This window comes from Amphiura filiformis, chromosome 4, assembly GCF_039555335.1.
Source record: "Amphiura filiformis chromosome 4, Afil_fr2py, whole genome shotgun sequence".
Lineage (NCBI taxonomy): Eukaryota > Metazoa > Echinodermata > Ophiuroidea > Amphilepidida > Amphiuridae > Amphiura > Amphiura filiformis.
Window position 1 is genome coordinate 2,746,195 of NC_092631.1, and position 25,977 is coordinate 2,772,171.

At 36.7% G+C, this 25,977-nt stretch overlaps 1 protein-coding gene across 1 annotated transcript in view; it reads left to right on the top strand.

The window, feature by feature from the left end:
* The window catches only part of LOC140149624 (TPR repeat-containing protein DDB_G0287407-like), a 54,395-nt gene that overhangs the window by 12,845 nt on the left and 15,573 nt on the right, over positions 1-25,977 (top strand). Inside the window, exons 8-22 of the mRNA XM_072171704.1 lie at positions 541-804; positions 1,352-1,419; positions 1,546-1,630; positions 4,639-4,778; positions 5,822-5,936; positions 7,038-7,174; positions 9,053-9,212; positions 16,173-16,268; positions 18,752-18,906; positions 19,883-19,976; positions 20,744-20,899; positions 21,643-21,767; positions 22,476-22,620; positions 24,189-24,300; positions 25,568-25,811. Coding sequence (XP_072027805.1) covers positions 541-804; positions 1,352-1,419; positions 1,546-1,630; positions 4,639-4,778; positions 5,822-5,936; positions 7,038-7,174; positions 9,053-9,212; positions 16,173-16,268; positions 18,752-18,906; positions 19,883-19,976; positions 20,744-20,899; positions 21,643-21,767; positions 22,476-22,620; positions 24,189-24,300; positions 25,568-25,811 — 2,096 coding nt within the window. The remainder of the gene's footprint in view (positions 1-540; positions 805-1,351; positions 1,420-1,545; positions 1,631-4,638; positions 4,779-5,821; positions 5,937-7,037; positions 7,175-9,052; positions 9,213-16,172; positions 16,269-18,751; positions 18,907-19,882; positions 19,977-20,743; positions 20,900-21,642; positions 21,768-22,475; positions 22,621-24,188; positions 24,301-25,567; positions 25,812-25,977) is intronic.

A 25,977-nucleotide genomic window follows, 5' to 3' on the forward strand; every position in this document is an offset into this window, starting at 1 on the left:
GATTGACTGCTCAAGTCACCTTTGTTGTAAGCATCTATTTGATGGGTTCCACCAGGCCCTTACACTGATAGATTTTAAAATGTACAGTAGCTGCTTCAATATAGAACTTTAATAAGTACCTCAGTGATGTCGACTGCAGTGACAAGTTTCAAATTTTGTTTTAAAAATTTCAGAAATGTAAATTGACCTGACCAAATATGGAATCATCATGAAAAAGTCATTAAGAAGAGTACAAACAAGCCTAGTATTGGTTCAGTGTTATTAAGATAGCTTTTGATATTTTGAGAAAATATCTCAAAACTTGGACTTTTTATGTTGAACTTGAAGCCTTTATAGTTTATAGCACGCAGCACATTACAGGCAAAGAGGCAGGCAATTGCAAATGCATTGATGATTCAAAATACCAACAAGTTGTGGAAGAGGTAACCATGAAAAAATAAAATCTACCCATTTTAAAACACTGACAAGTGGAAAAGGATTGTTTGCGCTGTTTGAGGTTTGGGAATTCATGAAGTAATAAACTTTGCTTTTCATTTCCAGGCTCTTTTCTGGTTCCCCAAACAATTTTCGAGCAATATCTGCGTAATCATGTCTACCACATCATCAGACAAACCCAACATCGATGAGCTAACCGAGCGTGGATTCAAACAGATGAGCCTGTCTCGCTTGACTCCTAAGCACCGAACAACTATTGCAGAATCTATGTTGATGGTCCGTGGAAAGGAACTCTCCCCTGAACAGAAAGAGAAAGTGGTTGGACATAATGAGTCGGGGAACCCTCTGTTTCTTATGATTCTACTCAAGGTATGTAACACTTAGCGAGTTTTGTTACAAAGAGGGCTGTATGATGTATTGATATGGTAAGAATAGTTAGTAGGGCTGAAGGGGATTATATGTAAAAGTGATCAGAAATCTAAAAGTTTTATATTAATTGCTTATTCAAATGATTATATCATGTAATCAACCAATCCAGGGCAGAAAGGTAGGTGACCAAGGGGTTAAGAGCATGTGGGAACTTAATGAAAGGATCTTGGGTCTTGGTTGGAGCTCATGCTTGTGCTGTGTGTGCCTAAATTGGTCTTAACCGAACTAAAAAATGGTGCAAGTAACGTTTAGGTGGGACCTACTAAAGATTTTTAAAAAAGAACCTTCCTAACACACTTTCTTGGACTTTTGCAGTAGGAATTGTTTGGATTCCCTTTTTGCTGTGATTTTAATGCAGGATTCCTCCAAGATTGACAGCAAGTGCTTCCTCCCATCATGATTATGGTGTACCTGTGATGGTGGATCTGCCTCTGTACAGTCACTGATCACTCACAGTACTATATGTAACGATTTGTATTTTTTGCAGGAACTGTGCAGCTTTGGAGATTTCTTCAAACTAAATGATTACCTTGATTCCCTTCTCCATTCGAAAAGGTAAAGGCAAGATTTAGTTTTCAACTTTCATAATAATGTTTGTAGTAGTGGTAGTGGGTGATGCATTTGTATGAATATTTAGCTCCTTGAATTAATCAATTGTGTTGTTGATTTTGTTGTGTACAGTACCATTGAATTATTTGGGAAAGTTTTGGAGAGACTTGAGCAAGACTACAATCCTAAAGACAGGGGAACCAATGTAGTAGAAGAGGTAAGCAACTGCAAGACTTAGAACCAGTTTAATGGTAACTAATATATTGCTATACCTCCAAAATATAGATCTAAAAAAAGTGCAGTGATTTACGAGGGGCAGTCAGTATGTTTTAAGAGTGGACTCGTGACGTCATATGTGGATTGTTTTCATGGCATTTCTCAATGATTACATAAACACTGTACCTTTGTCTTTCAAAAAACACATGCAAAAATTATATCACACACATGATTACGTAACAGCATTAGCATAAAATCAATGGTCTAGAGTCACCTGGTGAAATTGAATCGTTTTTGTTAAGGGAAATAAGAGGCTGAAATGAGGTATTGTTGTATTTTTATACTTTCTCGTGAATTAAAGAATGGATAATGCTGCCTTTTGGAACAGTAATAGAACACAAACTACCAGTTCATGAAACCATGTTTGTTGGGCTGTAAAGGTTTTAGTTTGTTTATAATGTATGGTCAAATATGTCTTATTTTTGACAAAAACAAGGCTTTTCTTTCTATACAAATCTTGATATTGCCAAAAATAGCAAACGTGGAAATTTAACTTTTTTGGCCAGTTCTGTTGACTAATCTCCAAAAATTAAAACGGAGTCTCCCTAGAAAATATTTGAATCCGTGATTAAAATATAACTGTTATTCTACCATTGTTACATTTATACAAAAAGTAGTGGTACAGAGAGAGAGGCCATCATTTTAATAAGAAATTTATTTTTAAAACTTTTCTGTTCATTTCAGGTTGAGATCATCCATAAAAATTCATATAAATATTAAAATTAAAATTTTCATAGCATTTTGTAATATTTTAGGCCCTATTTACATGGAATTTTGCCATTTTCGTGCATTTCCACCATGTTGTATCGGTCATCCTACCTACGCATGCGCAGATTATTGTTTGATTTGCACCAGTTATCATCGCACTGGGTACTAGCTCTCACACGTGACCAGTCATTATATTTTAGTCTGTTTCATTTTGGAGATAATTAATGTCATTTGTAATAACTGCTTTTTCATTAACACCATTTTTGCAGAATAATTTTGCTTCCATTCAAGCCCTAAAGTTGTTGAAGTTTCCAGACATCCCATTTCCACCACAGTTTAATGACAAGTCTCATATTTTACCAAATGCAAACTGAGGACCTAGTGTTTATTCCTGCCAAAAACTAGCCTAAAGCCCCTTGTACTTTTTCTGTTCTCGGACATTTTAAACATGTGTCTTTGCTGTAATTTAAAAGGCCCGCCTTTTTGCGTGATTTGGCAGTGTCCCTAGTATATTGATTTTATGCTAATGCTGTTACGTAATCATGTGTATGATATAATCTTTACATGTGTTGTTTGAAAGACAAAGGTACAGTGTTTATGTAATCATTGAGAAATGCCATGAAAACAATCCACATATGACATCACGAGTCCACTCTTAAAACATACTGACTGCCCCTCGTATAGTGTGCTACAAACAGGCACAACGCCTAGACGTTGATCCACAAGCCTCAGCACACTTCACAGGTTGTCGCTGACCACTACAGCCCCACATCATTCCATAAACCATTAAACAACAAATCAGGGACTTGCAGCTGAGAAGCGCACACCATAGACATTCCACAATAGACTTCGCAGCCCGGATCAGCTCCCCGAGTTTCGTATGGGTTACAATGAGACAATTAGCAGTAAGTTCCTTGTCCAGGGGAATTTCAAGCAAACTCAATTTTTTCACGAGAGCGTACTAATCACTCAGTAAATAAAATCCGTAAATAAATTCATCAGGATTGTCCATAATACATTATTTACAAAAGTTATGGTGTACAAATCCAAAAGTATTTCGGTATAAAGATGTTAAACATACCTCAATGACATTTCGTACTACATCGTAGTACTTTCTCAAATTGGCTGATCAACTCTCACTTTGAGAAAGTACTACGATGTAGTACGCAACGTCATTGAGGTATGTTTAACATCTTTATACCGAAATACTTTTGGATTTGTACACCAGAACTTTTGTAAATAACATACTAATCACTGCCGGGGTTCAGACCTGCAACCTCTCATGCCATAGTCGAATGCCTTATCGATTGAGCTAACCTGGCTATGAGGATGTGACAGATGGAACAATTCATCTTTCACCACAAAACTTCTATGCTTTCAGCGAGTGATTATATTTCTACAATTACACACATTATCACCAGTTAGTATTTGTTTGATATTGGTCTTTGATATTGGTCTTACTATAATAGTACTACAAGTCAAGATTTAGAGAATAAAGGTATTGTTTTTAGCTGCTGTCGTGCATCTATCGTCTCATATAACACAGGCTACATCATTATTTTAAGTAAAACAACGAGGCGAAGCCGAGTTGTTTTACGCCAAAAATAATGTGTCGCCGTGTTATATGAGACGATAGATGCACGATAGCTGCTAAAAACAATACCTTTATTCTCATTCTTAAACACTTCAATTCAAATAAAAATATCTTAAGTATTACAAATTTTAATCAAAGTAAATCCTACATTTTGTAAGGAATTATACCTAGGACTTAAAATCGATCAGTCCCATTGTTGCTATCGCCTCCGATTGGTTCAAATTATGAAAGTACGCGTATCGGCGTCGATGCATTATCAGCTGACCCGTGTGATATCGTGTCATATCACACGGGTAAGAACCAATAAGATTTCAGGAACATTCTCAAGTGTTTAAGAATGTTTTATACCCATCTACACAATGCTGAATGTTGCTGTGGCATAATTCATATTTCCAATAAGTTGGCCATAACCAAATTAGTGAGTCTATGAGGTAATGCATATAAGGTGTAAAATAGGATGTTACCAGCATATGCAACACATGAACTTGTATTTAGCTGAGGCATCAACAAGTACACTGATGGTAAAAAATCTTGAATAGCATTCAATCAATCTACTGTCCAGAAGTATATATGAGTGATATCAATAAAGAAAACAAAGAAAAGCATTATATAAGTCTTATTACAATTTATTTCTACTTTTTCATCAGATTATGTGCTGTTTGCTGGAAGCCAAACAAGGCTTGACTGAGCTTGAATTGAAGACTATTCTACACATATCAGATCAAGTGTGGTCCACTTTGTATTTTGCTATAGATGATTTCATGGTAGAGAGTGCTGGGGTGTACAGGTAAGATTCACTTATCTTAACAATTTTATATCATATTTATAGTGGTGGCACCAAGACATTTTGGGGGGTGGTGGTGGAATTGGGGGATATTTTAGGGGGAGCCAAGATCTAAATAATATTCCTAAAATTTGACATTTTTGGCCTATACAGTTGAAATTTTCTTATTTTGACTGAAGAGAAAATGTGTGGGTGGTTGTGGTGAGTGTGTGTGGGGAGGGTGAGCATAAGATGGGTAGCAGGGTAGCATATTCCCCTGTTGTTGCCATTAAATATTCAACATAAGGAGTGCTATTCCCTAAAAGTTAACTGGATAAAATCCTTGAAATTAATTCATAACCTCATTAATATACGCAGCAAGTGCGATCCAATCACAGATAATAACTTGTGATTGGTCGCTAGCGGTATTTACTTAATGGGCTATTCGATTTTTTTACAGGAAAACGACAGATAAAGTTAAAATTGTGGGTTTTTTTTAATTAAAAGAAAAAATGTGACGTAAATTGAATTAAAAAAAGTGAAAAGTGACGGTTATGAATGAGGTTAATGACTTTGCATCAGTTATTTTTCGGGTATTGTGAAATATCTAAACATTGTGCTTTGGACCTCGGAATATGCCCAGAGGGATATTCCTCGGTTCCAAAGCACAATGTTTAGATATTTCACAATACCCTCAAAACAACTGATGCGCAGTCATTAACCTCTAAATAAATGGAAGCCCTCTTATTTTAGTGTTCCATTGATATACTAGTATGTGAATGACCTTCCAGTGTATGTCAAAGAGACGGATTCTTGTGTGCGACTTGAGATGTCTCCTATAAACCTGTTCCCAGGTTAATGTATCTTTGCATGTCATCTTTTATGTGTGTTTGGGAGTGCATCTTGTTAGCACTTTGTTCTTGTTCTTTGTAGAGCACTCATAATGCTCAAAATAATAATAATAAAAGAATAATAATTATTCACATGGTCTAGAATATTTGTACCTCCCCATTTCGTGGTACCAAACAGATTGAAAAATTATGTGTTTTACCAAATTGAATATTTAGGTTAGCCTTTGCTGAGCTAGCTGAAGCTGTCAGATTAAGGTACTACCAAGCAGACAAGACCAAGAAGAGGCATTATCAAGATCTTCTCATTACATACTTCTATGGCATCTTCCAGGTAAGAGGTCATGTGTAGCCAGGAATGCAATAGACTTGCAATTCAGACTTATTGAATGACTCTTTTTAGAGCCACTATTTTCTCTGTTGAGTAGAAGAGAGACTTTTTCCAAGAAACATTTCATTTAGTGTCAATAGTATTTCCAGGCCGTTGCAACTCATATACCAGCGCAATGCAAAAAAGTGGGGACACCGTCGGCTTCCCCCGTGTATTATTCGCCGGTGCCATTATCACGTGACTGAAGAAAAATGCTGCTGCCACCACAGAATTAGAGACAGAGAACCGGGACTCGACCGCCATCTTGATACATTATGAATATATGAATATATAATTACAGAAAAATGCTGCTGCCACCAACGGTAGCTAGTGATATAGGCTACGTAAAAGGACTTATTTTTTGTCACTGTCCTCATGGAGTTGCAAGTCCATTGCACTTCGTGCTCTATTATTCGTCCATGGTATTTCCAAAGCCTTGGAGGCAGCAAGGCCAATACACCTGCTAGTTGGGTAAACTGCACACATTTGAAGGGTTTTACTTAATTTTCTATCCAGTGTTGGGTGTCTGTTAAGGGAATCATGGCACTTGCCCCTCTCAGTTTGTATAAACCAGAACACATGTCCAGTGTGTTTTGAACTTAAGACAGTGTTTAAAAAAGAAGTGCAGTGATTTATATGCGCTACGCACATGCACAATGCCTAGACGTTGATCCACAAGCCTCAGCACACTTTGCAGGTTGTTGCTGACCACTATTGCCCCATATCATTCCATAAACCATTAAACAACCAAACAGGTACTTGCAGCTAAGAAGCACACACCCTAGACATTCCACAATTGACCTTCACAGCCAGGATCAACTCTCCAAGTTTTATGTGGGTTTCTACGAGACAATTAGCAGTAAGTTCCTTGTCCAGGGGAATTTAAAGCTTAAGCGTACTAACCACTGCCAGGGTTTGAACCCGTAACCTCTTAGTTGAATGCCTTATTGATTGAGCTAACTTGACTGCTTAACCTGAGCAATTTTTATTTTTATTTTGAATGTAATTAATATACAATTATGTAATTTTATATTTGATTCCCATGGTGTGCTTTTGTCTTCACAGCAACTCAGCTCCCATTACAAGACCAGGATCTCACCACGAGTGCTTAATGAGCTGCCATGGTTACTGGAAAAAGTTGGTGACAAAAAGAAGTTGATTTCCTGTCTTACCAGTCTGCCTTTCTTCAATGCCTTATGGAAGTAAGAATGAGAGAGAGAGGATAAGAGAGAGAGAGAAGGGGGAGGGGAGAGATCAATTTCAAGAAAGAGAGAGGGAGAGAAAGAGAGAATGAAATAGTGAAGGGAGCAGGTGAGTAGTGAGGGAGAGAGAAAAGGGGTGGGAGAGAGGGACAGGCAGTTTCAATATGCCCTGGCTACTGTGTTGGTGTTCTTTGTTTCACACGCACCTGTTCAAGCTAGTAGTATGTCTGTATGTCCTTTGTGAATGGGGTCACAATGAGCCATTCACAAAGGACATATACTACTGGCTTGTGGTGGGCGCCCTGAGCCAGCCAAGATGTCTGGAAACCTACCAACGTGCGACTTTTAATTAAAATTACACTCATTTCCCATATTTGCTGAGAGAATGAAAGGAAGAGAGGAAATTTGAAGAGGATGAAATCAATGTTTGTTATTCACTCTTTGTCCAAGCTGGCTTATAATGAATGGAGCACACAACCATGAACTATTGGACATTGAATTATATTTGGAAGCAGCTTTTTCCATTTCATGTGCCTCCTGGATGTTAATATCTCACATTTATACATGCTTGGTTTCATTAAATAAAGTAAGGCAGTGACTCAAGCCCGGATATTCGGATACCCGCCCGTTTTTTCCCTACCCGGATACAAATTCCATTTACGGATTACTCAATTAAAAAAAAAAAAAAAAAACAACATTTTTTAAAGTTATTTTTTTTTCGGCTTTGTAGTGTCCTTGGACCTAGAGCTAAATGCTAGGATCATTCATTGTTGAATTTGTATCCATTTTGAAATCATTAATAGAGTATGACATGAGTACAAATTTATTCAAAACACATAGGCCTACATTTTTTTTTTTTTTTTGAATAAGTCAACCATGAATGATCCTATTGTTTAGTCTAGGTCCAGGGACACTACAAAGCCGAAAAAATAAATAACTTTAAATTTTTTTTTTTTTTTTTTTTTTACGTTTGATACGGGTACCCGGTTACCCGCCCGAAATTAACCTCGGGTACCCAAATACGTTATTACCCGATAGGTCACAGCCTTAAAATAAAGTAATGGTTTTGTGTATATGTTTGTGATCCAATATAATGATGAAAGTCCTCTTGTCAGTTAGTCAGGGAAAATGCACTCAGTCTGGAGAAAATGCACTCCAGTCGCAAAAATATATGGTGCCATGTGTCACAGTGCTACCATGCATTGTATAAATCTAGAATGTGGTCAATATGGGTTGCTGTTTGGATGCAATTAAGACTGAACTGATTTTTTTTACAAAAATAAGTTATAGACCCTAAACTACTTGGTAATTCAAGTAGAGTACAAGTTATTTTGAAAGTATTTTTTTCAAAGCGGATCAAGTTGTACGTTTTAATTACTGTTGCTTCTATTGAACAGCTAGGGATACATTGATTTAGTATGCATTGCCAGCTGTTCAATAGAAGCAAAGGTTATTAAAACATACAACTTGACCCAGCTTTGACAAAAATACTTTCAAAATAACTTTTCAATTTTTGTAAAAAAGTGGGTTTTATTAGAAATTAGTGTAGAAATAAAAGTTTGATATTTTTGAGCACCCTGGCCAAAAACAATTAGGGTCAACAATTCACAATTTCAATTGGCAAGATATATTTCTGTTGGAATTTTTTTTAGCACTTGGGGGATTGAGACCCACGGACATGTTCCCCAGCCCCAAGCCCCCAAGCCCCCCCCCCACTTTTGAAAACCTGTGCACGCCACTGTGGCATGTAGTGAATATGTTTTATATCTTATATGTGTGATGTATATAGGTCACAATGATTATCATCTCAGTCAAAGATTATTTTTTATACAGGATGCTTTTTTGTATGATATTCTACTTTGTCGTATATTTTTACAGTTCGCAGAAGTATGAGCTAATAGGCTATTGGAATGCTACTGATGAAGCTGGTGAATATATTATGAAGAGATACCTCAGTGCCATAGATGAACAAATTACAATCATATACAATGATGCAATGGATAAAGATGTTAGACCATGGCCTAATACTTCTCAAGAGGTGAGTGTGTGACATATTACATCCACCAAGTGGATTTCAAGGTGCTGTTGTGATACTCAATTTGTCGTCTGCTTCACATACTGGTGTATCTTTAAAGGCTGCCTTTTGTGATTTTTTTTATAATTGTTATCTAATTGTGATTCATAACCTCATGAATATGCATGATGCGTGTGATCCAATCATATTTTATTATTTGCGTAAAACGCGAACGCAAATCGAGGTCATTAATATCTCACAATTGACCGCAAAATGCGTAATTGTTCCAATGTCGCACACAATTGACTTCTGCGTGCGCGGTATTCTGCGTCCAACAAACTGCGCGCGCTGGCTGACGTGTTTGGATTGCGCGCTACCATATTTGCACAGATTGTGATACGACTTTTGTTATTGGTCGTTCTGTTTTAGCCTGATCGATTTTTGGCAAGGGAAGATGTAAAAATCATCTATTTTTATAAACTTTTGAGCAAAATTTTGTGTTATTTTGTAAGGTGAAGAGATTAAAGTGACGGTTATGAATGAGGTTAATAACTTTGCATCGGTAATATATCGGGCATTGTGAAAAATCTAAACATTTTGCTTTGGACCTCGGAATATCCTCGGGGCTATGCCCTCGGGATATTCCTCGGTTCCAAAGGCAAAATGTTTAGATTTTTCACTATGCCCTCCAAATAACCGATGCGCAGTTATTAACCTCTAATGAGATACACCATGGGGGTACTCAAGTTTGGTTTTGGTAGGGACGTGCCGCTGAGATTTTGAAAGTGGACCCATAAATATACCAATTTTTCAAGAAATTTGGACCCATTGATCAAAAATTTCGGCCGAATTTAACCAAAATTGTCTTAGTTTTTACAAATTTTCCCAAAATGTTTTCCGAAAAAATTGAGAAAATTTTGAAAAAAGGACCCATTCATATACCAAAATAGGCTTTGAAAAAGGGGTCATTGATATACCAGAAGGCCGAAAATGCTACCCATGTTTATGCACGTCCCGTATGGTCATTTGTACTGAGTACTTCCGGGAGATACGCTGTAAAATTAACTTATTTAAAATATATTAATTATCAGGCATTATCACAACAGTACAATCTCATGTCCATTCATAAAAGAAAGAAGTTAGCTGGAATATACAATAATATTATGAAAAAATGACATTGATAATAAAAATCACACAAGGCAGCCTTTTGAGATAGATATGACAGTATGTGATACAGATGACGAATTTAATGCAGCTATAACTGCCTCAACTCTTGCTGTCGGGCATCAATGATGGCTCACCAAAACCACCTGTCCTGCATGCTGGTCTCAATTTCTGCTACTGAATGAATATACTGTTGTCTTCTTGAAGCAGGTCCACAATGGTCTTCCTGAGATGTCCTTTGGTTCTTTTTCCTTGTGTGGGTTTTCAAGTTAGCAGATCAGATGTTATTCTTCCTTCAGCTCTCTTCTGGTGTCCTGCAAACTATAGCCATCTTGTGGTGATTTTTGAAGATACAGGAGGTGGAATGACCCCATACAATTCTTTGTAGCTATAACTCAAAGAAGTGAACCAGATAAAATGGGACAGGAACAGGCCCGTAACCAGGGGGTGTAACACACTCTTCCCCCCCCCTAAAAAATGCCAAAGGCCCAAAAAGTCACATTTGCGAGTGTAGTGAGGGAAAAAAAAAGAGGGTTTTTATGCCTTTTTGGTCCAAAAAAAACCAAATCCGCCCCGCCCGTCCAAAAAGGTCCAAATTTTGAAAAAAAGTCCACTTTTTCAAAATAAGCACCCCCAAATAAATCCTGGCTACGGGCCTGGACAGGAATATGTGAAGAGATCAGATTTTAGAATGTATGAATAAAACCGTAGTACCCGGGAAAAAAACCCTGTGAGGGCGGTCATGGATTGGCACCTATGTTGATGCTCACTTTGAGCACTGCGGTGAATCGAACCTGGACCACAGTGGTTAGAGGCAAGTGCATGAGCCACTACAAGCTACTACAAGCTACTACACCAACCCGTCCTCCATGTATATAGGTGTACTACAACACTGTTTGAAGCAATGTTGTAACATTTGCTGAGGAGACTGCCCTCATCAATTGTATGCAAAGTTTTCATTTTTACACATTTGTTATGTACTATAATACAAATTTTAACTGTGTATGAGTGTGATGGTCAAAATATAATCACAGGCTGAAAAATGGATTTTTCCATTCCACGAGACATATACAGAGTTATTATTGACGTTTCTTTTATCCACAGGTGGACCGCCCCTGATTTAGCCAGTATGTATTACCTTGGAAATACTTTTTTTAACAATATTTTCTTTCTTTTCCAAACAAACCAAGGAATTGAATATAAACCCAAACCCAGCAAGTCAGGTTTGTGTCTGCACTCTGCAGCAAATATAATTTGTTGTCATTTACAGAAATTGCAAAATAAGTGTTCATGTTTGATATGTCTTAAGGTCGTACTACACCCTTGATAAATTTGTGACTATTTTTGCATTTTTCTCAAAAAATAATAACACACTGACCAGTAACAAAAGTTATGTATATTATAAGGGCAAGGAATCCATTTACTACACTAGAATTTCAGTGACTCAAGACAAGCGGTACATTATTTATGATAAGAAAAGAGGTACCGCTAGATTGTACCTCATTTCTTAACATATATAATGAACCACTTGTCTTGAATTACTGAAATGTCAGTGAAGTAGTTGGATTCCTTGCCCGTATGATATACATAACTTTTGTTACCAGTGTAAAGTTATTTTTAGAGAAATATGCCAAATTAGTCACAAAATTTATCAGGGGGTGTAGTACCACCTTAAACTAAAATTTGAACATGTCACCCCTTTCTTGAGCCAACTTCATTGGCTCCCTGTCGGTAATGGGATTGTGTATAAGATGTTGTTTTAATGTATATAAGTCTCTAGCTTTATGCGTATAAGTCTCTGAATAGGCTCTCTCCCTTTAAAGGCCCATTCAGTGATTTGCTCATCCGGACGATCAAAAAAATCATCAAAATTCAGATTTTGGTACCTTTGTCATTGTCATAAATAATGTAAACATAGCCTTCTAGTGGTTCAGCCGAAAGCCGTGTATTTAAGACAAAAATAAGGAATTGACATGAATCTGTGAATTAGCTACATGTATTCGAATGGGGCTTCAATTTTTTTAATACTGCTGTTTTCTTTGTTTTTTGCCAAATTTTTAATTTCAAAAATACCAAATGACAATTTGAATGATTTATCCTTCACTTTTTAGCAATTTATAAACAATTTTAATTTTTGTACACTTTCGTTGGGATCACTGAATGGGTCTTTAAATAACTACCTCACTTAAGATTGTCCCAAAGGGCAATGAAGATACCTGCTTGGTGGATAGTATTTCCTTCTTGGTGCCTCTTACCAAGAAGGGTGCTGGGGATAGAGCCTTTTCAGTGGCAGCTCCACATTTGTGGAACACCTTACTAGCTCATATCAGAAATGTTGCTACTCTATCTTAAATTATTCAAAACTATGCTCAAAACATATCTTTTTCCATAATATTGTTGCCTTTGTTTTCTGTATTTGATCATTTTCGATGTTCTTTTTGATGTTTTGCCATTGGAAAAGGCGCACTATAAATGTAGTAAGTTAAGTTTAAATTAGCAAACAACACCTCACACTGCATGCTTATTAGTAATAACATTGCATAGCGTGATTTGTTTGATGTGTTTGATTCATGTGTAATTTACAACATCATACGCTTGTGGAAAGGTGTGGAGTGTTTTTGTTGCATTCAACTGTACATGTCTTGTCTGAGAAATTGTTTACAGATTGATTAGTTTTTCTGTTTTTATTTATTTTTTGTATATTGGGCGCAGTGGTACAGGCTCTGACTCATAATCGGTGGGTTGTGGCTACAAGCCCCCGCTGGTGCCCTGTGCACTTTGACAAGACCCTTTACTCCTATAAGTGTCTCTCCACCCAAGTGTATAAATGGGTACTGGTATATATAGCACCGAGAATGTAAAACTGACTCATTGTGTGGGAGAAATGTTGAACGACCACAACAAGATGATTCAGGGGCGTCTGGTCAAAAGCAAAAGAAAAAAGAAATTAGCACTTTGTCATGGGAGCATTATTCAGGCATGGCTTCACCTTACATATATAGGGATGTAAATCTTAGGAAATTTCCTGATTTCAGGAAATTTTGCTTGGATCTTACCTGTACAAAGTATACATGTTCAGGAAATGTAAAAGCAGTTTCAGGAAATCATATCAGTGCTTGTTTTCATCCCTGCATATACAATGTGCCTTTGTGTGTTGATGCATGCAGGGTGTGCTTGCCGTATCCTGTGTGAAAAATTTAATATGCACTTTGTGGTGTAATATCTAAGTTGTATTCTCAAGATTGCAGTGTTAACAATCTCAGTGCCAAGTATCCAGAGAAGATATCGTACACTTCCCACAGTGCATTTCTTCCATTTCAATTTTCTGTACTGATTTGCTATCGAGTACAACATTGGCCAATAGTGAAAAAAAATACCTCAATGACCAGAGCACATCCAGATCTTGCCAAATATGTTTATTTCTTAACCATCGGCCCATGTTTAGCCAGTCTATTCTCAATATGAAAGCAAAGGGAACCTGTACAAAGTACTTGGAGTGTCATTGACTGTAATGAGGTGATGTATCATGTTGCAAAGGATTCTGGGAAGGGTAAGATATCTTCTCTGGCAAGTATCATTGATTTTGAACTCTTGTCAAACCATCCTTGTGTGCCATTCTAACACATGTGCTAATTTTTTTCATAACCGTATGCATATTCAACCTAATTGGGCTATTCCAGTTGAAATCCATACACCCCATATGGAAGACATAATCTTAATCTCCCACACAGGGGGTGTAGGTTTCAAATGACATCAGGTAACTCCATTTGAAGGTCACACTCCCTGTGTGGAAGATTAAGGACTTGTCTTCCTTAGGGGGTGTATGGATTTCAAGTGGAATAGCCCAATATTGCCTTTGTTGCTAAAAGGGGCATTTTGTGATCCACAGCCTCATCCCCCAACTTACTCCAACAAAGTTGAGGTATATACTAGCAGAAACCTACGTCTACATATTGTCTGTATGCGTAAGCTTTCTTGCAGATTCGGTTGTTTGACAAAGACATCATCCAGTTTGAAGTTTTGGACTGTCAACAGTTCAAAATGAAAACATTGTGGCCTAAGTGGAACAGCAATATATTCAATTATACGTAATTAACTCGCAAATTCAATATTCGAGTCAACTGAAATTTTGGATGTAATAAGCTTTTTTAATGTTTATCTGTTGGACCATCATGATGCTAAAATCATGAAATACCCCTTTATGTAATTAAGTCAGGTCAAAAGAGGCACTGAGTATTTCCTATGTTCTGAAATTGAATACATGAATACAAAACCCACCCAAGTCCATACTTTGGTCAAATTGAGTTAAACATGGGAAATTTGCTTATACATAGGCCTATCATATGTAAAGTTGAACCCAAATCCACCCTCTACATGCATCTATTGAGCATGTGAAATCCAGCATGTATGTATACCCAACATGCATGATACACATTTGTTTTTTAGTTTTCTCAAAATCACTTTCCATGGACTTGGGTGGGTTTTGTATTCAGGTATTCAATTGGACATTTTCAAAAAAGTATTCAGGATAATAGAAACCGTGTAACAAGTGTCACAACCATTGAAAGTTAATGCCATCAATAAATCACAGCTCATTTTTGTATGATTTATGCAACTTTGGCTGCACCCAATCAGTGTGTTCTTTGTAAAAATCCTTTTGGGTATTTCACATGTTCAGTGGCATATTGTCTGAGGGGGAAAAGACAAAAAAATCCCTGTAGGTATCATTTTGGTCATTATTTTGATAACTGCACTATTTTAGCCCGAAGTTAAGGTGAAATTTTGCATTTACCAGGCCAGTTTTCAATTTCACACTATTTTTGCACAAAATAAAGGTAACATATTGTGTTCATAAGGCCATTTTTAAATTTTACACTATTTTTTTGGGGGGGGTAAGGGTTGAAATTTTCTATGGGTTAGCAAGCCAACTCATTTTGGGGATTCAAACCGGGGATTCAAGCCTCCTAACCCCCAGCAAAGGCCACACTGCACCAACTGCATGTGTGCCATTCTGTGTTTTATCTTTGCAGTGTATTAACTCTATTTCAGTTTTAAATGCATTGTAGTGTTTAGGCGACAAAAAAAACCTGTTCTACCCAGACTTTTGCATTTTGGAGATTTTTTTTAAAATCATGTAAATAGCTGTTTTGGAAAATATGGTTCAAAAAATCTGCATATTTTAGGGTAATTTTAACCTCCAGAGGAAAAAATAACCCAAAATAACCCCCGCCCCCACACTCAACACAAAAATTGACAACCATGAGAGTTACCAAATAGCGCAGAAAAGGGGCAATTTTTTTACCAGTAGCAAGGACTCCGAAATTAGGAAAATAGGGGGTATTTAATTTGGACAGTCTGCGAAATTTGACCATGAAATCAGCAAAATAGGGGTATTTAATTTGCACTGTCCGCGAAATTTGGATGAAAGGGGCACTTGGGAAAATCCGGTAATTTTATGTCAATATTTAGTGTCACTGAAAAGGGGTGTTTGAAATTCTAGTCATTGAAAATGGGTGTTGCAAATTCTAGTTATTGAAAACCACAAAAAAGGGGTTGTTTTTGGCCAAATTTTGTCCTCGATTTTGCATGAAAAAGGGGGGTATTTTTGATGAAAAATCATTGCAAAGGGGGTCTTTAAAAGATTTGGTAACTCTCATGGTTGCCAACTTTTGTGTTGAGTTGGGGGACAGGAAATAACCACAGCTAACCGACCCTATACTTAAAAGGTTTGTCTGCCCATAGAACAGACTGGCTTTTTTGTCGCCTTATACAGCAATAACTTTCAAATTCACTACCATGTTTCTCCCCCTATAATTTCAGTTGTTGGATACTGCTAAAGACTTGACTGAGTTCCTTGAGGATGCAGGACACTTCATGATCCGTGAACCTATGATACTGAGAACTATCAAGATGCATGTAAGTCATGTTTAACTCTAACACTTCCAAGTACTACAAAATACTACCAAGATATATATGCACTGTGCATGCATGTATGCATCCCACGTGATGTGATGACACAATCATCCAAAATAATATTTACGCACGCTTTTGCTAGGCCAGTGATCACCAGTGGTTACTGGTTGCCGACCTAGTGCTTGGTGACAGAATAAATTCATGGTACAAATGCGCGCGAAAACTTTTGCCATATTGAAACTAAACTGGTGAAATACAATGTATGCTGTAAAATTGGAATACATGCACACAAAACACATAAAAATGTGCACTTTTTAGGCTAAAATGGCGACATATGAGGTTAATTTGGTCAGAAACCTACACACAAGCATTGTGGGGATGATTGTATGGGCCATCCCATCAAAATATTGTATCAATCTCATGTCTGAGGCAATCGCAGAAATTAACATCTGATTTTCATCTTTTGGCTATAACTTTAAAACTACTTGATAGAATCACTCCAAATTTTCAATGAATATTAGTTAGTGCATAAGCTATGATGTGGGTATAAAATAAAACAACTAATTGTATCAATTTTGACTATATCACCCTGCATTACAAACAGGTTGCACCCATCACCTGTGTATGTCTACAATCATAGATTGAATACAATAGCGCTCTTTTCAAACATACTAATCTTACAGATGTGAGTGATCAGCATGATATAGTTCAATGCATAGGTACCGCATGAACAATTTTCCATGACTATTTATTAATAGATAGGCTATGATGTGGGCACAAAATAAAACAACTCATCTTTTATTTAGGTAGTGGTCAAATAATTCTTTTGTACTCCATCCATTTGCATATCTTCTGGAGCGTGCCTATAGAGGAGATGATTTGAACTAATGACCTTATGTGCAAGCACTCTATAAGTAAATACTTATGAAACATATGAAACTTGAAGGTGGGTGTGTGTGGGGGGGGGGTATCTTACAATTGCTATAGTGCCCATATTCATGACCTTTAAAGATGTCCGGATCTATGGTTGTCTTTGTTACAATTAAAAAAAACAAAACAATTATCATGCCATAGAGAAATTAGGGTTTTAAAACTTATTTTCGTGTTTCACAATGTCAATTGTCATGAATACAGAAGAATAGTTTACTGGTTTGAATAAGTCGTAAACAAAAAAACAAAAAAACCCGTGAAACTGTTGGGGTTCGAACCACTAGCCTTTCGTTTCACCGTCTGAAGTACTGTCCATTATACCACGCTGTCATATGGAAATAATTACGGGATTCCGTGATATATGGGTGCGCATTGCATTCTCGTGATTACGAAAATGGTAAATCTCGACAGATGATTTACATTTGCTAAAATCAGTAAAATGTAAACAATGTTAGAGCTAACAAAACGTAAAATAGTAAAATTAGATGTAGTTTTTAACAAGCTTTCAAACAAAACACTTTACAAATAAAAGTTGACACCAAATCGACCTAAATTATGAATTTTGTCAACGGTTTACCATTTCTAAATTAAAGAAACTCCTTGTATTAATATTCAGTATTAGACTATGGTAAACCATTAAAATCACTATGTGATTCAATGGGACGATTTACAATCGCACTTTACCATTTCACGCAAATAAAATGATCAATTTTAAAGATATCTCTGCATGAGTAGGCCTACTTCATAAGCGTACTAATGCGATTTTTTTATTGGTTCGTTTTGTTTTGTTTTTTGCTTTGGGGGGATGGCTTTGGTCTGAAAAAGGTGAAAAGGTCGTTTTTTGACTATATTGCCCTGCACTGCAGCGTTCACGCGATACCTATACATTGAACTATATCATGCTGATCACTCACATCTATAAGATTAGTATGTTTGAAAAGAGCGCTATTGTATTCAATCTATGATTGTAGACATACACAGGTGATGGGTGCAACCTGCTTACAGTGCAGGGCGATATAGTCAAAATTGATACAATTAGTTGTTTTATTTTATACCCACATCATAGCTTATGCACTAACTAATATTCATTGAAAATTTGGAGTGATTCTATCAAGTAGTTTTAAAGTTATAGCCAAAAGATTAAAATCAGATGTTAATTTTAGCGATTGCCTCAGACAATCCCCGAAATATGTCTTGAAACATAAAAGCGTCTTTAGGTGAAAATAAGTCCCCCACCCCCCCGTGCAATGTTGAAACGTGCAAATGTGTTCAGCGTGTGTCCAAAGTGTCGCAACATTGAATGATGGGGGGGTGGGGAAAGGAAAAGTGTTAATTGATGGCCCAGCTTTCTTCTAATTCCAAATATTGAACATTTATATCCACATTAAAAATACACTTTTGATTTCATTCAAGATGCCTAAAGCGTTTCAAGGACATTTTTCGGGGATTGCAGGTTGAAGATTTTTGTAGCCTTCCAGAAGGTTAAGGTTTATCATTAATCATAATATTTATGATTTTACATGATTGATTGATTGATTGATTGATTGATTTACCAGGATGCTACATACATTGAGGATAGACTTCTCAAAGATGCTGATGTTGCCGAGTTATATTGTGAACTTCATAACACATTGGCATGCCAATATGCAAGTATGGAAAGATTTGAAGATGCAGAGAAGATACACAAGGAATTACTCTCCATCAAAGACAAGTACACACCTTTTGATTTATTTGGTTGATGATATTAATGAAATTGTAATCAGACCTCAAATAAATGTAGCTTATTCAAATATACTTCACTCACAGTATGACGATAACATTGCATGGTGATCCGCCAACATCAGGATCGGCACATGGCAAGTGGGAATCCTGGATCCTGGGATGTCGTAGGATCACCATGCATCCAAACACTACATGTTGATCCTTCAACATCGGAGGTTTCCCGCTTGCCATGTCGAAGGTTGAACTCACAATCACCTGTTCCCACAAAATGAGCATAAAGTCATCAGGGCACTATAGAAGATACAATCCAATAATCATGACAAAATTCAATAGAAAACAAGACATTGTGCAGGAAATATAATATTGATTTTTGAAGACCAAAGCAAGGAGCCAACTTTATGCTCATTTTGTGAGAGCTGGTCATAGTGACTTCTGGCTTTCTGGTTCTGAACCCTCAATGTGCTGATCTTCCATCATTTTAAACAAATCAACACTGTGTGGCGATACTCCAACATCGGAGGATTCCAACTCACCTAGGGCAATCCTCCAAACCCATAAAGGATCCCCACACATTGCATGGCAATCCTCGGATCCTTAAGAGGTTTTCCACACTGTGCTAATTCACCTTTCGTTGGATTCCCACACACTGCATGGTGATCTTCCGGTTAGTGGAGTTATTCACATTATGTGGCAAAGGTCATTCTTACATACAAAATCATATTTTGTTTCTCTCTGTTTCAATTACCATCTATCTTGTCATTTTCTGTCTTGCTTTATCTCTGTTTCTGACCACATCTGTCTGTCTGTCTCTTTCTCTCCCTATGCCCTTCTCTTGTTGTCCCCCGAGCTTCCGAGCTTCCTCTCTTTATTTCTCTCTTTCCCTTTGACCTACAATTCAACTAGAACTCTAACTTCATTTGAATAAGAACACTGAAAATAACCAAACTCATTATTTTTTTTTATAGATTTGGAAATCGACTTGAAAATAACGATTCCCTCAAGGCAGTGACCCTAAACAATCTGGGCTACATACAAACTAAGATGGGCAAACATGAAGAGGTATGATGCACAATAAATTATTCATTTTTATAACGAGGGAAGGAAAGTTGTCAGGATCAACATTTTTTGTAGGCTGTCATCAAACCACCTATCTGTTTCTCTGTGTACTGTTTGTGTTTTTATGTCACCAGAAAATGTAGTGAATAGTATACATTTCTTAAACACTTGAGAACGTTCCTGTAAACTTATTGGCTCTTAGCTGTGTGATATGACACAATATAACATGGTACAGCATGTGCGAGTCGACACAATACGTGTACTCTTTATGTGAACCAATCGGAGGCGCATATATAGCAACAACAGGACTAATCAATTTTAAGCCCTAGGTAATTCCTTGTAAAATGTAGGATTTAATTTGGTTAAAATTTGGCATACTTATGATATTTTTTATTGGAATTGAAGTGTTTTAAGAATGAGAAATGAATAAAGTTATTGTTTTTAGCCACTGTCGTGCATCTATCGTCTCATATGACATGGCCTTAATGAGAATTGTTTTACTTAAAATAATGATGTTGCCCGTGTTATATGAGATGATAGATGCACAACAACGGCTAAAAACAATATCTTTATTCCCTAAATATTAAATGTCTGAGTGTGCAATGGTAAATAACACGATGTAAAATGTTGACTGTTTTGTTGAAGTTAAACAACATATCATATTTGGTGAATTCAGCGTACTTTTTTAGAATAAATAAATAATTTTTTTAGAAGAGGTGGGTCTAGCACTTTGCATCAACTTGAACTTTTGTTCCATCTACTTCATTTAGGCAGTGGAATACTACCAGCAGTGCCTTGACCTTCACAAGAGTGTGCATGGTAATATGCATGTACTGGTTGCTGACACTATGAATAACCTAGCCCAGACTTACTTCCAACAGGGACAATGCAATGAAGCTATAAGCATGTTTGAAGATGCTATTGAGGTATGTCATTGACGTGGGCAAGTTGATAAAATGTGACCAGATCTGATCCAATCAGGCTGAAGTCAGCAATAATGAAACTGAGATATAGGCAAAAGTAAGGGAAAAAAACCAATAAAAAACATAAGAAAATTGACATATAAAAGGTTCATAATTTTGCATCCAAGTATTCAGGGACCTGGGAATTCAACATCGGTAAGTGTAGGTACTGAGCAAGTTAGTAATGGTAGTAACTCAATTTTCAAAATTTCCGACTGTGGCCTGAGTGGATCAGATCGGGACACAAATATGTTAAATTTGAAAACTTCTTTTTGACATTTCTTTACATTTGTAACCAGAGAGAGAACCATGGGACACATCATTTTGTTTTCATGACTCTTTTTTATTTTAACTCGGAATTTTGTTCTTCAATTTTTTTCTTATTACATTGATGCAACGAGAGAAATTGATAATCTGCAGATATGTCAAAATGTTAATTTTTCTAGGTCCTTTGATTGGGTTTAATAATGGGAGTGAAAAATAATGATAAAATTAAAGCCATGAACAAAAATGAAATCCTGTAACTTTTCAGCTTTAATGCATGTATATGAATGTAAATATAGAACCACACTTTTTCATCCTGGTTTGAAGACAATTACCCAGCCACACACAACCCCCACACTCCCCCCTACACACCCCCCTACACACCCTCTACACACACATTGTTCACTAATGCTTACTGTCATGTATGATATTTTTTATTACAGATATATGAGGAAGTGTACTTTGGTGTTCTTCCACCTGATGTAGGAGGCACGGTCCTCAACCTGGCCATGTGTAAGATTCGCACCCCAGGCCTGGATATCAAGACAGTTGAACCGCTGTACCAAAAGTAGGTAATCTTGATAAAAAAATTGATGAATTTGTATCATCCCTAAAGAGCTGAGTATTAGTCAGTGGATGAGTAATGCTTATACTAGATAAATTATGCATTCTTGGGCAAAATGCATAGGTTTTCTTTGCCAAAAGCTAGTGGAGATCCTGAAACTTGGCTTAGAGGCTTTAACCCCCCTGGACACTACTGGTCATCTAACAGCATTTCTGATGGGTTGATAACTTGAAATGCTCATTTCAATTGCCAATTATGACTAGACTTTAAACTATATATAGTCAAATTTACATTTGTAGATGATCTTATCAATACCCTCCTAATTGATTGTTCAAAATTGGACACAATATTCATTTTGGCCAATCAGCAGGTAGCTCTCATGTGGTCAAGTACCCATCCATCTTCTTTGATATGGACTGTATGTCTTAGGTTTGTTGTAGAAGAGCTTACAGTAGTCTTGTAGACTTGCACAGGCACAAATATGTGTGTAACTTTATTCACCACTATACACTGGATGGTAAGAATCAAAACAGTTGGATAGGCACTATTAGTGATTTGGTTAATGTGCAATAAGTGGACTGGGCTTTGAACTTAGAGCACAAGTAGAAATTATACCATCTGTGGCTTTTTTCAAGAAAACTTGCTTCAATCAGCAATTTTGACTTACTCTCCTATCCATTTACTGTCATTGTGTAATACTTACCTTCTCAGAGCTCTTGACATCCGTGTGAATGCAGTCGGTAGAGACCATCCAGCAGTCTCACAGACCTTGACAAGCTTTGGAAGCTTTCTAATGCGACTTGAAGAATATGACAGGAGTATGAAGATGTTTACAGAAGCACTGGCTATCAGTGAGGTATGGTCTTTGTGCATTATTTTGTTGGTGAGAAAAAGAGTTGGTGTGTGGATGGTTGTGTGTCTGAAAGTTTTAGATATTTATTAGACAATCATTGCTCATTGAGAGTTTTTGGAATTTAATCATTGAGAGTCACAGACATCTGTGGTCATATTACTCTGATTTAGTATAGTCAAATGTTTCTACTGGCAAAGTTGAGCAAAGCCAGTCCTACACATACATTTATAACATTATTGGTACTGCAGACTTTTACCCCAAATATAAAACATGTTTATAGCATAGTCTGAGTGTGTAAAATTTCAGAAACCTACTGGCAAGGTTTTGCAAAGCCGTTCCTACACATTACATAAATTACATCATTAGTACTTGTTTCCAAGATGTCTCATAGTGTGTGTGTGTGTAAAAAGTTCAGAGAGCTACTGGTATGGTAAAAAAGGTTTTGCGATGTTGGCCATGTCATGTTAGTTGGATCTTTAATGTGAGAATGTAAAATGCTGCAGTGGCCCTGACTGGAGCAAAAAACAAAACATTCCAGGGCACATTAAGGGATCTGGAATGAGCGTTTTGAGCGTTTCGACAGTATTGTTTATGGAACATGAGAGCACCTCAGACGTATCGAATTGCATTCTGAATACGAAGCATGTCTTTCTGATATCAAATAATTTTCATTTTTTGAAAATCACGGTATAATACAAATTTTATGACAAATTATACAAATTTGATATTTTTCAAATTTTTGATATATAACAGTCCTCGAAGTAAATTTTTTTAATCTAATGATATATTCTTAAAGTGTATGAAGCTAGGAGGAAAAGCCGACGATCAATTGAAAATTTTGACCTTTCACATTGAAGATATGGATTTTTTTCCCAAAAAGACCTAATTTTTGTTGGTGTTTTGGGAAAAAAAATCCATATCTTCAATACGAAAGGTCAAAATTTTCAATTGATCATCGGCTTTTCATCCCACCTACATACACGTTAAGTATAAATCATCAGATTTATTCAGTTTACTTGAGTACTGTTAAATATCAAAAATATCAATTTTAATGATTTGCCATAAAATGTGTATTACATTCAGTAATTTCAAAAAATCAAAATTATTTGATATCAGAATGACATTCTTCAGTATTCAGATGTTGTATTGGCCACTATGTGCAGTGACTAGTGCTAGGCCAGGGGGGGTTGATTTGACCTATAGCGTGATAGCCAATGCTATCAAAAGTTGGATATTAGATACTAAGTCCATGTAGCCTATGAGAATTTTGATACCCAGGTGAGTCTCAAATTTCCCTCATTTCTCACCACATCATCAGTACTTTAAACCTTAGTGAGTTCTGCCACCAATTTTTACATGTGTGTCACAGAAAATCAGGCGATTTTGTGCATTGGTCGGCAACTATTTATGCCATCCTCAAAGGCAGTCAAATAGTGATATATGGCCCTCAAGCATGGTACAGGAATTTCACAAAGGGTTCTGACCGACAGGTCTCTTTATAGGTTATAGGTAATTCCACATGATTTTCTCAATAAAATTTTGTTTTTGGTGATTCTTTTTTTCTTGTACAGGCAGCAAATGGACTTGAAAATCAAGAAACACTCAAAATTCTTGAGAACATTGCATTGGTTTATCTGATAGAGAAGAAACTAGAGGAAGCACATCCCTATTATAAGAAAGCAGGTTGGTTTTACTATAGGCCTTATATATTGCTTCTAGGTCACAGTGAGGTTGAAATCCATACACCCCATATGGAAGATGTGACCTTAATCTTCCACACAGGGAGTGTGAATTTCAAATGGGGTTACCTGAATGTGTGACTCCATTAGAAATTTATACACCGTGTGTGGGAGATTAATTATAAGGTTGTCTTCCATAGGGAGTGTTTGGATTTCAACTGAAGTAGCCCAATATAGGTTATAAGAGCAGTTTCCATTTGGTTTAGTCTGTTCTTTGGTCTATACGGTGTATTTCTTGTCTGAAAATGGTAGTGCCAATATCAACTGAGTGAGATGAAATTTTTATTCAAGAATATACTGCTCTTTTGTTTGCTGTCTACCGATATGTTGGCTCTGTAAAGAGTAATTGAATGATATATTTCTACAATGAATAATTACTGTAATACCGTTGCAGCAGGAGATTTTTCATAATATTTATCTTAGTGTGGGTGGGGGTGTGTGGTTGATGTACATGTGTGTATGGGTTTTGTTAGTTTTCTCTGCATATAGGGGGCAATTGTGTGTGTTAAGTGTTTAAGTGACTGGAGTCGTCTCCAGTTGTCAATGTTTCACAGCGTAACACCTCCCCCTATTCTAGATGTGCTGAAAATGGACTTTCTACAACCAGGGACCTGCAGGGGGTAGAAGTCCCTGATTGGGCAAAGAAACTTGCATTGTGTTGTTGTCCCCAGTTGACACATATTGGTTACAGGGTGTTTGTTGTTGTGTGTAGAGGGTGGGGTGGGTGTGTCTGTGTGTGAGTCAAAATATACATTTAACCTGAACTCAAGATCTCAGAACTAAGGGCAATGATTTTTTTAAATGTTGTATGGAAGTGCTAAGAATATTTATTATTTTTCACTACTACAAAAACTTTATTTGTCTCTATGGTCTGTATGCACAAAACAAAGTTTGATGTAACTTTAGACCTTGTCTAACTATGGAGATTAGTCCTATGAAGAAGGAACTTTTTGGTATTTACATGTACATTAATCTATATTATTGTAGTTCCTGTTAATGGCAATAATGAAATACATGTAGTTTATTATTGGATGGCTGCAGCTTAACTTTTAGACTTTGCTATAGGAGCAAGGAAAAGAAAAGAATAAAGGGATCCCCCATAAGTGTAATCTCCATTGTTAACATTAGACCTGGTCTAACTTGTTTTGTGCATATGGTCATTCAATGGAGAATCATAAAACATCTCTGTTTTTGCAATTGCTATCTTGTAGGTGATATTCTACACGAGCAAGGTCGCATGGATATGTCTCTCCCATCTCTCAACAAATGCATGGTGGACTACTACCTCAACTCGGGTCGCCATGCTGATGCAATAGACGCACTCATGCGAATCGTTGGCACACATTTTGCTACTGATAGAGATTATGCAGCTTTGGATTTTCTTATTGGTGAACTACCTGCGGATCAGAGGCCTAAGATACCTGAGGAGCATACTGTAGTGGCTGCCATTAAACAGTGAGTTGATCATGCATAAGGCAGTACTTTTCAGTTGAAACTCACAGTCCTATTCTTAGGGTGCCAAATTGAGCTAAATTTCTGTGTTTCCTTCTATAAATCAGAAAACTTTACAGATAAATTTAAAAATTAGTTTTTACACCATTTAGCATTCATGTTACTCTTT